The 11,663-nt window shown below is 36.6% G+C and overlaps 1 protein-coding gene across 1 annotated transcript; it reads left to right on the top strand.

The window, feature by feature from the left end:
- Positions 1–40: 40 nt before the first annotated feature.
- On the top strand, positions 41–11,654 carry LOC100542702 (uncharacterized protein KIAA0355-like). The gene is made up of 6 exons (XM_010717954.2): positions 41–248; positions 1,182–1,340; positions 5,827–5,924; positions 7,405–7,530; positions 8,180–9,165; positions 11,465–11,654. The coding sequence occupies exons 1-6, from the start codon at positions 78–80 to the stop codon at positions 11,632–11,634; spliced, it is 1,710 nt and encodes a 569-aa protein (XP_010716256.1). The 5' UTR covers positions 41–77; the 3' UTR covers positions 11,635–11,654.
- The last annotated feature ends 9 nt before the right edge of the window (positions 11,655–11,663 follow it).

Raw genomic sequence — 11,663 nt, 5'->3', positions numbered from 1 at the left:
TTAAAAAAAAAAAAAAGAATTGGACTCATAAGGATGTTTTCATTATCTTCATTTCCTTCTAACTAATCTATTTTTTTATGCTTCAGGGCTGTTGCAGTGAAGCCGAAGCCCAGCAAACAGGAAGGAGACAGACTCCACCTCAGCCAATTCAGTGTGAATTGCCCACTGTACCGGTTCAGATAGGACCGCACTTTCTGAAAGGAATATCCTTTAATGAGTCTGCAGCAGAAAACCTGAAGCTGAAAACGGTAATAGTCCTGAATCAATGGTTAAAAATGGTTAAAAAATAAAATGAGAATCAGTAGAACTCCTTAAAACTCAGAGAAAAACCACAGTAGTTCAGTGCCAAACTTGTACTCGAAAGTGCGTATTTTTAGCCTGACTTCCTGTGGAATCAAGATGTGATAAGGCTGTAGGTTCACTCCTCCCTCTGATAATGTTTAAGCCACCTAGGCAAATTCAGTCTAGTGTAAGAGAAACACAGAAGTCGAAGAGGTAATTGGGGTTCTATAAACTTCTTAAAAATAGGAGGTTAGGTATCAAAATATGAAGAGGAATCCTTACAGATGTCTTTGGCAGGTGATGGACTTCAGAGCTTATATAATCTTAGCTGCCAAAACCAGTCAGAACTGTGCCTTCAGCTGCTAAGGGAAGTACTTCAAAATAAACAGTATTATGATACATTTTCTGTCATGTCTTCCAAACTTTAAGCAATCTTTCTAAGTCAATTTAAAATGTATTTTTAGAAGTTGTGGAAAAGTTAATTGAATTTTCGATGTGGAGAAAATGCAAAAGGTGTCCATTGACAAGTAATTTGGGAATTTTGATCAGCTTTTTCTGATTTTTATATAAGGCCAGTCCTTGGCTCCTGGAAGTACTGAAACAACTAACAACTTAAAATGTTTTTCTTTTGTCTTTGAAGTGCCTTTTGTAGTTTTGATTAAACTATTCTGCAAAAGCTAAATACTGTTTATGGTATTGGAGTTCTGTGTTCAAAATAGCACACACTGACTACAATGTTTCTGTTCTGCAGTTAAGGTCTTACATGTAGGACTGTTTAGAGGTAGCACACGTAGCAATAGGTGGTTGAAAGGCTTATGAAAAATGTGTACATATGGAGGCCATTAATGTTAACATTTCTGAATCACGTGACAAAAGGTGTTGTTTTTTTTTTTTTCCAGCACACAATGTTGCAACTAATTAAAGAAGCTGGATGCCATAATGGACTTACACCACGGGATGACTCTCCTGTTACCGAAGTACTAAATCAGGTTTGCCCTTCGACTTGGCGTGGAGCCTGCAAAACTGCTGTGCAATTGTTATTTGGCCAAGCAGGACTGGTAAGTAATACAGACAGGCTTAGCCAAAAAAAGGGCTACTTCAACATCCTGAAGAAAAACTAGGTATTTTAAAGTGTTTGAAAATTAATTTCCTACGTCTTCCTCCGTGTTTCTATTTTCAACGTGAAGCTAACTTTAGTTATAAACAAAATGTATCCTCACGGAATGCAAGTTTGTAGATGCTATCTGTAGTTAGGAACAGGGGAAGACAAGAAATGAAACTTCAGTTCTAATAGTAAAATAGGAAATGTTTCAATCTTCCTGTTCAATAAAACAAAGCAAACAAAACAAGAACCACCTCTATCACCTTTTTCTCAGCTCAGCTTTGAAAAATGACTTTTTTTTTTTCCTTTCCCTTTCAAATGGAAGCTTGGTTTTACTGCTGAACAAAAAGCAGTAAGTCGTCTGCACAAGTAGCGCAACCTGGTGCCTCCAGCAGAAGGCATAGCACTTACATGCCTTTCTGTAGACATGTATATTCTTTAGAAGCAAATGAGCAAAAGACACCATAGATTATACACTATGTAAGGACTAAGTAAAAATAGATGTTTGAAATGCATTTTGATAAGAAAATGCACTTGTGCTCCTGTGACAGGTTCCTGTGATCTCTTCATTTAATGAAGAGTTTGTTGTTAAATTGATTTTTTTAGACTTTTCGTTCGGCAGGGCAAATAAAATGGGGAAAAGAGTGCAATAGAATAGGGTGAAATTGATGCACAGAGGCATACCATAGCCTACAATAGTTTCTATCAAGTATACTTTGAATCATTTTGACTTAGTCTGGGCTGAATGCTACTTGTTGATTCATATATTCATTCCTTGTTTGAGGTGAATATAGACTGCCAAAACTGAAACAAACTGCAATTTCAAATGGAAAGATCCTTATTGCTAATACCTTGCAAATACGTTTTTCAAGCAAACAGCTGATTAAGTGACTTTGCCTAACCTCCATTCTTTGTTCATTGATGCATGTATTACTTGGTACTGTTAATACATTCTCTAGTAATGGTGAATGTCAGATGTTTCTATTTCAGGTTTCCTTTGATATTAGGTATTAGATATCCCCTTGACATGAAATATGCTGGAGAACTAGATTTAAGGCATGGTTGTTTGTAACAACACAGTAGAATTGAAGGCTTAAAATGAAAGAGACAAACCATCAGTATTGTAACAGCAGTGTGACTGCCATCAATCCTTACCACAGTGTGACGGGTAGGGAAGTGGTAGTAAACTAAGCACTTCTATGTAAGGAAATTTTGCAGAGAGAGGTTTAAGGGGTTGTATCTTTGCAGGGAGGGGAGCACTTTGAAATAATAGGATTGATCAAATTTGTGTTTAGGTGTTTGTTAGGAAAATGTGAGTTAAATGCATGAACAACTAGAAAAAGGGCCATAGTCAAGTGAGACTGTCTTTGGCTGATAGGATGCTGGGAGACAGCAGCAAGGTATGGGAAATGGGGCCACGAAAGAAGTGTTTGTCAGTAGCCCTATGGGAGTGTGCAGTAATTCCTTAGCAGTTCTTGGCTTCTGAGCATCTAGATGAGGAATGCCTTGGAGGGTGCTGCACTCCCCACTGCTTCCTTTCCAGCATAACAAAAGCTTAGGGGTTTCAGTGTTGTGTACACTCAAATCTTGCCCTGATCAGATTTTGGGAGAGGCCTAAGGCAAATTTGAACTCAGGAGTCTGGAAACCTGGTGTCCCCTAGTCTAGACATAACTTGTTAGACCTGCTGGTAATGAAATCACTGATACTCTTCAGGTTTATCATAACATATGGAGAGTTGTCAGTGTAACCTTATTGTATGTTCTCCCATATGACAGTGCTGATACAAAGAATATTATTTTAGTAGAAGCATGAATGTCTTTGCCTGAATATCTTGTTCTCAAAATAGCAGGTTTCTATCTTCAGTGACACAGTAATGAGCTCTACACATAGTTGAAATACTTGTAAGCCTTCTGTCTGAGTTCATTCTCACTTTTGATTTGTTACAGTATAAATGGGTGTGAAGGTATAGAATATGTGCCATAGTTGTTTTTTTTTTTACATGATTCAATTATGCTTCTATGTAGTCTCATGCAATGATGGGAAACTGTAATTTATTTCTTTAAAGCCTTCTTTGGGTGGAGATAAGGGAGGAAACACCTTTAAAACAAGAACAATGGATGTCTGATGCACAGGAAGCTATCCAGTGAGCACCTAGCAGGCAGGGAATGAGAAACATGTTTATTTTATTTTGTGTGCAACTCGGATAAATATATCATGGGACAATATTATGCAGTCTTTCATTTACTGCTTTTGAGAACTAAGCTATCTGTATTAGTTCAGAATGGTGAGTTAAGCTAAGTCAATATCAAACTTAAAAAGGAACATTGATACACTCACTATCTTTGGCCTATCATGCCATGTGCCTTTGCAGAAGAAACTCTTGCTAAGTGTACAAAGTGCAATGAAGGGTAAATTAGTTTGTTGTTTTAGGTTTTTAACTTAAAGAATTTTTGGAATTGTAGGAGTGTGTATGTGTATGTATATGCTAAGGTAATATCTGGATATATACATGTGCTAAATGGTGTGTGTATAGATAAAGAATTAATGTCTTTTTCAGATTTAGGTGAGCTAAGGAAATGTATGTTTGAATAAAAAGATGCAGGACTTAAAGTAATTCAGAGGATGAATGGAAATAAAACTTTGAATTGGCATCCTGCAAAAAAAGTATTTTAACTTTGTCTCTAGTTAGCCATCCTTTCCTGTGCTTACTGATCTTCATTCGCAGAAAGCATGCATTGTGGGAGCACTGAATCTCCTAGTAGTTTTAAATCTGAGATGTTGTAACTGTGACCAAATGTTGAGAAATGTGAATTTTTTTTTTTTTAAATGAAGAAGGAGGAAAAAAAATGCCAAACAAATGCAGGGAAAACCCCTACCCAAGAGCATTGGCACTACAGTGCAGTGGAACTGCAGAAACTGATCTAGATTTGCACCAATGAAAATTTTAATTCTTGACTGATGTGAGATTGATCTGAGATGCAGACAGTATTTCTGGGAGAAGCTGAGGGGGAAAGAAGAATTACTACTTAGTTGATTTGCTACTTAGTTGATCTCGCCTTAGTTCAATTATAATTGCAGAATAGCTAAATCTATAGCAAATTATTTAAAATTAAAGTGGTACAAAGATGAAGAAAAAATAATGGTGTTGCAGTGTTACTATGTTAAGTATTATCTGAGTGGATAATAGCATTTTTCCATGTGCTTAGACAGATTTTGCAAGTCCAGATGAACCTGAGCAAATGTTCAGAGACAACTAGAGGAAAATGAAGGCCTTATGTTAAATTATTGAGATGGTAGGAAGTAGTAATGCTTAAGTATTGTTGGAGGGGTTTGGTAAGCAGGAGGAGAGAATCTCAGCTCTATTTATATTTTACCTTTCTTCATAAACAGTAATAGAAAACAGAACAGAAGTAGAACAAGTGTAGGATGATTGCAAAAAAGCCAGTAATGCTCCTTGAGGCTTATCTATGCTGGAGGACTTTTTGCCATTTCAAGGATAAATGGTACAGCTAATCTGCTAGTCACCGGAGCAAGAACTGCTGACTGTTGCCAAAAAGCTGCTGGTTCAGCATGACCAAAATAGGAAATTATGGAAATAATCAAAAAGGCCAGCTCATGCAGACTGGACAACAACAAAAAGCACAAACCAAATATGGAACTTACTATCATTGGTATTGAAGTTTGAGTGAAGATGGAGTGAATCCATTCCTTCCCAGTTTCCATTTAAAAAAAAAAAGTTCATAACAGATTAATTTTCAAGACTCTGATTTTCCATATAAATTCATGTTGTCTTACAGAAGGCTTAGAGTTAAAAAAAAATAAAAATAAAAATAATTGAACAGTCGATTTTCTTCTGTTTACTACTATTAATTCTCTGTTACCTACACTACCATTGGATAGAGATATGCTGGTATACGATTTTGTAATCGTGAAAGCTTGTGTAGGGGGGTGTTAAAAACTGCAGGCTATGTGAAGAGTTTCAGGCTAAATACTATTTGTCTGTAGCATGGTATGCGTTATTTAAAATAGTTTGAGAAATAGGTATTTGGGGGCTATTAAGGTAGCAACTGTGTTAGACTTCTCACATACAAGAGCTGTTACACAAATCCACTGATAACTACCAGCTGCTACGTAAAGAAGTTGGTAACTACATGGTAACTCAGCATAATTGAGAAGAATGTCCTTGAAATATGGGCTAATGTATCAAACTAATCAGGTTACATGCTTTCATTTTTTCTTTCCCCAAGACATTTCAATACAAATTAACATGTGATGATGATTTTGAGAGTTGATTTGTTTTTATCTGGTTCTTTGTACATCTTTGTACAAAGCTTCTTTGTAGTGTGTCAGGGAGCTGAGACTATTGCATCTTGACTACAGGAGTGATAAAAATAACTAGAACTAATTCTTAAATTGCCTTTTATTTCATGTTATTTTCTAGGTGGTTGTGGACACAGCACAGATTGAAAATAAAGAAGCCTACGCTCCTCAAATAAGTTTAGAAGGATCCAGAATAGTGGTGCAAGTTCCATCGACTTGGTAAGTGAAAGTACTGCATTGTAGATTATCCTAGTAGGTATGACAGAAATACATAGGAAGGAATACAGTGCAGTACAAGTGGAACAGGGGCTACTATGTAATTATGGCTTATCTTCCTTAAGTTCCTTTATCTGGAACTGACTAAATACTACTATTTATCAACTGACCAGCAGTTGTACTTGAGCTGTCTTTGTATTGGTGCTCCCTCTGTTGGCGGCAGTGGAAAGGAAGCAAGGCTGGTGCACAAGAGCAGAAGAAAGGTAAAAACTAGATGACAAGAGTTAAATAAATATATATCCAGAAATATTCCTGTTACTCTTCCTGGCACGTTCTGGGTGCTAGATGAGATTAATAGAAGAGCTTTAGCTCTTAACTAAGATGTTCTGTAGGTGCTGTTTTGAACTGCAGAACTCTGTGGTTCAAGAGGTTCCATTCCTAGCGGTTTAACTAGCTGCCTAGGAAAGCATAACATTAGTTTGCATTTTGAGGTGAGGTCTTCCTTTTGAAACAATAATTTGGAATTACAATATTTCCTTTATTTCTTCAGTATACTTGGCGTTATGAACTTCATTGTAAAACACTGCATTCATCTGAATCCTTAGTGAGATAGCCTGTTGCTGATGGTACCAATGGTGTGTCCAGAAGTACAAGTCAGCCCACAGTCTGTTTATCCAAATTCATCTTTAATTCCACTATGGAGTATAAACTGGCAATTCTCTATTCCCTTTACATAAATTGCTCTATTGTGAAAGAACTAAAATACTGCTGAGCACTTTGTGCCAGCGTTTGGAATCTCTGAAAGAGCTCCACCTGCTGGTACACTGAGAGAGTGCCTGTTTACTCATCTCTGCTGAAGAGGCTCATTAAATACTTGACAGCTGTGCCAGTACTTAAATCCAGGTTATTCTGTTTTCACCTCAAGTTAAGTCCTAATTCCATAGATTATTGAAGAATTACAGTAAGCCTGCATCTTCACAGATTAAAATAAAATCTTCCACAGATTACTGGATGTGCTGAATCATTTTTCATGCTGAGTGTGTCAGGCTGGGTGTTTCTAGGATTGGACATCTACAGTGCACTCAAGATTTAAATTTCATGCACCTTGCCTTTTTGTTAGGCTTGTTGAGTGCTTTTGCCATTTCCTAGAAAACAGGATTTCTTGTGGTTTTGGTTTTTTTTATTTCTTAATATGCCTTAATCATGCCTGCTCAGCTAAAGAGGAAATCGTTAATCTTGATTTTGAAAATAAATGATAAAACTCTTGCCTACAATGAAATTTTTTTATATAGTCAACAATTAAAGAAAAGAAACTAGGGCTGTGGGTATTAGTCCTTTGGAATCCTCAGGCATTCATACGTTATACTGCCTTACTAGTTGTACCTTTGCAGGAGCAAAAGTAGCATATTAATTAGCCTTTCATTATCTGACTAGTGTGGTAAATTGTTCAATGTGAAATTCAAAGTTTTGATTTTGATTACAGGTGTCTAAAAGAAGATCCAGCAACAATGTCTTTGCTACAGAGAAGTCTGGATCCAGAGAAGACTTTGGGACTAGTAGATGTGCTCTATACTGCTGTGTTTGACATACCAAGGTGGAAGGAGGGAAGGTACATCTGCTCTTGAGCCTGTTGTTTAAACAGAGTCATCGCTGCTGAAAAGACTATACTGAGGAATTTAATAGCACTAGTTAACCAGAAAGAGAAATCACTGGTCAAACAAAGCAAGAAACTTGTACTCTATATAGGTAATCTTGTGAGTATGCACAGAGATACAGCAGACTTAAAAAAACAAACAAAAAAAACCTAGCAGTTCATCTATGTGCACAAAAGTACTTTTCTCTCGCATTAAAAAAAACACTTGATTTATATTAAATAAATATTTTCATTTGTATCTTGAAGTGCAATTAAAAATTCTTAAGGAAAATAGTAAATCTACTGCATATCACAGAGTTGCAGAATAGTTGGGATTGGAAGGGACCTCTGGGGATCATCTAGTCCAACCTCTCATACAAGCAGGCTGCTGTAGAGCACGTTACCCATGAGTGTGGTTAGTAATAGTTTGAATTGTTACTGTAAGTAGCCAATGAACTAGCAATCTGATAGAGAACTCCAGTTTTATTTCTTCCACTTTCTATTACCCAAATGCACATTTTTCTCCAAAAAAACCCACCTCAGTTAAATGTCTTAACGTATCCAGTGCAGTGTTAGGATAAATGGGATTTATTTGGTGGTTTGATAAATGTTTTTGTTGATGCAGGGAGCAAGCTTTGCCTTGTATTCAGATCCAGTTGCAGCGTGAAATCTCAGACTTTGGGAACCAAGTTGACATGCCATCTGGAAATGGAAGCAAATCTTCAGGTGGTCTACAAAAGACATTTTCAAAACTGACTTCACGGTTTACAAAAAAAACTTCCTGTACCAGTACAAGTAATAGTGGAAGTTATTCAATCCCCAGTACACCTTCCAAAAATGTCTTCATAAGTTCCAGCTCAGAGGAGAAGGCTAAAATGCCCACTAACATAGATGCACGGCTACAAAGCATTTTGAACATTGGTAACTTTCCTAGGACCACAGATTCACTGCAGTCAATTCAGAGCACAAATAATCAGATAGTAAATGGGTTTTTAGTTGAAAGACAGGACAACTTCTTCAAACTGGATGAAAGCAAGGATGACAAAGGTATGAATTTACCAACTGACCAAGAAATGCAGGATGTTATAGATTTCTTGTCTGGTTTCAACATGGGCAAATCCCAGCAGACTTCTCCAATGGTGAAAAGAAGAAACTCTATTGCATCCTCTACAGCAACAGAACAAAAATCAGGAACAGTACAACAGCAGCCCCAATCTGTCTCTCACACACCACTGCATCCTTCTCAAGGCTTGTCACAGCAACAACAGTCACAAAAGCAGCAGCAGCAAATGCAATATTACCAACATTTGCTTCAACCTATCGGACCACAGCAACGTGTACCTGCCAAATGGCTGACTAATTCTTCACAGCAGCCAGCCCAAACTGTTGGAGCTGGATTATCTCATTTAAACCAGTGGAATAATCCTGGTTTTTCAGATTTAAGCTCTGATTTATACAGTTTGGGTCTTGTAAGCAGTTATATGGACAATATGATGTCAGAGATGTTAGGACAAAAGCCACAAGGACCTAGAAACAACACGTGGCCAAATCGTGACCAAACTGATGGAGTGTTTGGAATGCTGGGAGAAATTCTGCCTTTTGACCCTGCAGGTGTGTGTATTTTATTACTTTTTAAGAAGATCCTATTGCAAATAAAAGAATACTGTTAAATACTCTTAGCAGCATAGTATTATTTCCTAATACTATTTATCAGATGCTAGGGTTATTAAAAATAGAGATACAGGTATTTGTGTGTGCCTTTTTTTTAATGTAGGTTGAACTGAAGTACAAAAAAAAGTAAGTAAAAAATGTCAGTAAGTTTCATTAGAAAATAAGAATTTTAACAAATTCCTTGTTTATCTCAGTGGCAGTTCTTATCTTTCCTATAGGGATCACATAAAAGTATTGAAACTTACAGATAATGCTTCTCCTGCTGTTAGTTTTTTAGATTGTTTAAAAGAATAACATTCAGATTTATGTATTTTGCCTCCCTCATCAATTATTCTTCATGCTCTTTACCAGTCTTGCACTCTAGAGGTACGACTGAATTGCATCTTTTCCATATCCCTGCTTTCCCCCTTTAGTATGAGAATTACCAGTTCCTGCTCTCCGGCTGTTACTGCATTGAAAAGCTTGGATGCTAAAGGATTAGAGACTAAGGAGCAAGTGTCATGTGGTTTGCCGTGTATGTTGGAACCACTGATAAACTGTAAATGTATGGAGATTATGAAGTGAGATAAAATTTTATGGTTATAAGCAAATAACTTAGAGACTATTAAATTGATTATGGAATCTGGGTCTAAGAGGAGATTCATGATACTACTGAGATCAACAGACCAGTCTGTTCTCTTACAAATATATCTGTTGGTGTGGAACGTAGCTACAGAAACTTCATAGTATGCATTTGTTAAAAGTACCAGAAAAATCTTTTCTAAAATTATGTTATCATTTTTCTGCTGTTACCTCTGTGTGTGTGTGTGTGTGTGTGTGTGTGTGTGTGTGGGTGACTAAAAAAATGTGACGTCGTTTGAAATCTAAGCTTCAGTTAGTGTAGTACAGAAAGCTTTAAATACGCACACACAAAAATTTCAGACTTCCTTAGCACTTGTACATTTATCACTTGAAACAGATCGGGTTACTTGATGAGTATTTTTAGTCTGAAAAATAATGACTTTTCAAAGGAAAATCTGCTACTAAGAATTTATAGAATTGATGGGGTTTTTTTACGGTCAAAGGCCTAAGTGACTGCCAAAGATGTATTCTGCAGTATTTTTATGATCTCTAAGGAATTAATGCGGTATCAGTAGAGGGAAGATTGATACATCCATATTTTTACTGGTGAACCTATCTCATGAAAGGGTGTTTTTCTGTTTTTACAGAGGTAAAATTGACACAAGTTGCTATTTTGCATATAGATGTAATTTAACACCTCATGCTACCCACAGAACAAAACTATTCTTGCCCTTCAGAACCTATCCTTTGATCTGAGAATGTGTCAAATTTCTAGCCTCAGATTAAACTGACATAAAAGTATTTCTCAAAGTAACAAGTAGTGGCAACACTTTGTTTCTGTACAGCTGTCAGGTAGCTCTGTTCCTTGTTTATACAATAAAAGATATGTAGAAACAAAGGTAACTTTATTTGTTTTAGTTTTAATTTGAATGCAGCAGAACATTAGAGCTCTTCTTTTGTAAATGTGCTAAATGAAAATAAAGAAGCTTTCCTTCAAATGCTGAACTGAATGTAGGGAAGCAATCACATGAACAAAAGGTATTTTGATTTGTTTTCCAAGCTGTGCACTTTAAGACTTTGTATGTTAAAAATTAATATTTGTTTTCAGTAAATATCAATCTTACCATGAACTACAAAGTATTTCAGGATCAAAATATTTTCAGAATGGTTATGGTCTTTGTAAGAAGTAGGAGCTTTGGGCTGCATGTTCTAATGAGATCACTGAGCGTTTGTTCTCTTATAAGCAAAATCACAGCATGGATGGAAATCATTTTGTGATCCTGAATCAACAGGAATAATTCAAATATTATTTTTCTGAAAATGAATAAATATCCAGTCTCCAATTTTGTCAGTATTTGCTGCTGGACTTTTTCAGGGCACAGACATGATCACAGTCACAAAATACTCCTCTTCAGAGGGGGTGCAAGGGACAGGTGTAGACGAGATGAGAATTCCAGATGAGAATTACTATCTACCACGTACAACACATCTACTTTTTATTAAAACATTTCCTATTCACTGTTCAGTGCTCCATCAAGAAGTATAAATGGTTTAGCATTAATTATTGGTGAGAAGGAACTTCTTTTCTACAGTCAGGTTTAGAGGATTAAATGAAAGGGTTAAATGCAGTAGAAATAGCTGAATGTCAGCTACTGACTTCATGATTTCTTTTATTTAGTTGGGTCTGATCCAGAGTTTGCCCGCTATGTTGCTGGGGTTAACCAGGCTATGCAACAAAAAAGGCAAGCACAGCACGTCCGTCGTCCAAGCAACACACGAAGCAACTGGCTTCTGCCTGATGATCCTCACAAAACCTGGCCCTTTCCTGAGTATTTCACAGAAAGGTAACAGAATGGCCAAGCTACATTTTATTTATT

This window comes from Meleagris gallopavo, chromosome 13 (assembly GCF_000146605.3).
Source record: "Meleagris gallopavo isolate NT-WF06-2002-E0010 breed Aviagen turkey brand Nicholas breeding stock chromosome 13, Turkey_5.1, whole genome shotgun sequence".
NCBI lineage: Eukaryota > Metazoa > Chordata > Aves > Galliformes > Phasianidae > Meleagris > Meleagris gallopavo.
Note: the sequence above shows the minus strand (reverse complement) of the source record. Positions and strands in the feature narration are given on the sequence as shown.

Bases quoted from the DNA above. Each gene is read 5' to 3' on its own strand.
- LOC100542702 (XM_010717954.2), top strand. From the start codon at position 78: ATGCTTCAGGGCTGTTGCAGTGAAGCCGAAGCCCAGCAAACAGGAAGG. The intron at 1,341-5,826 runs GTAAGTAATACA...GTTATTTTCTAG, and splicing joins TATTTGGCCAAGCAGGACTG to GTGGTTGTGGACACAGCACA. The intron at 7,531-8,179 runs GTACATCTGCTC...TTGTTGATGCAG, and splicing joins CCAAGGTGGAAGGAGGGAAG to GGAGCAAGCTTTGCCTTGTA.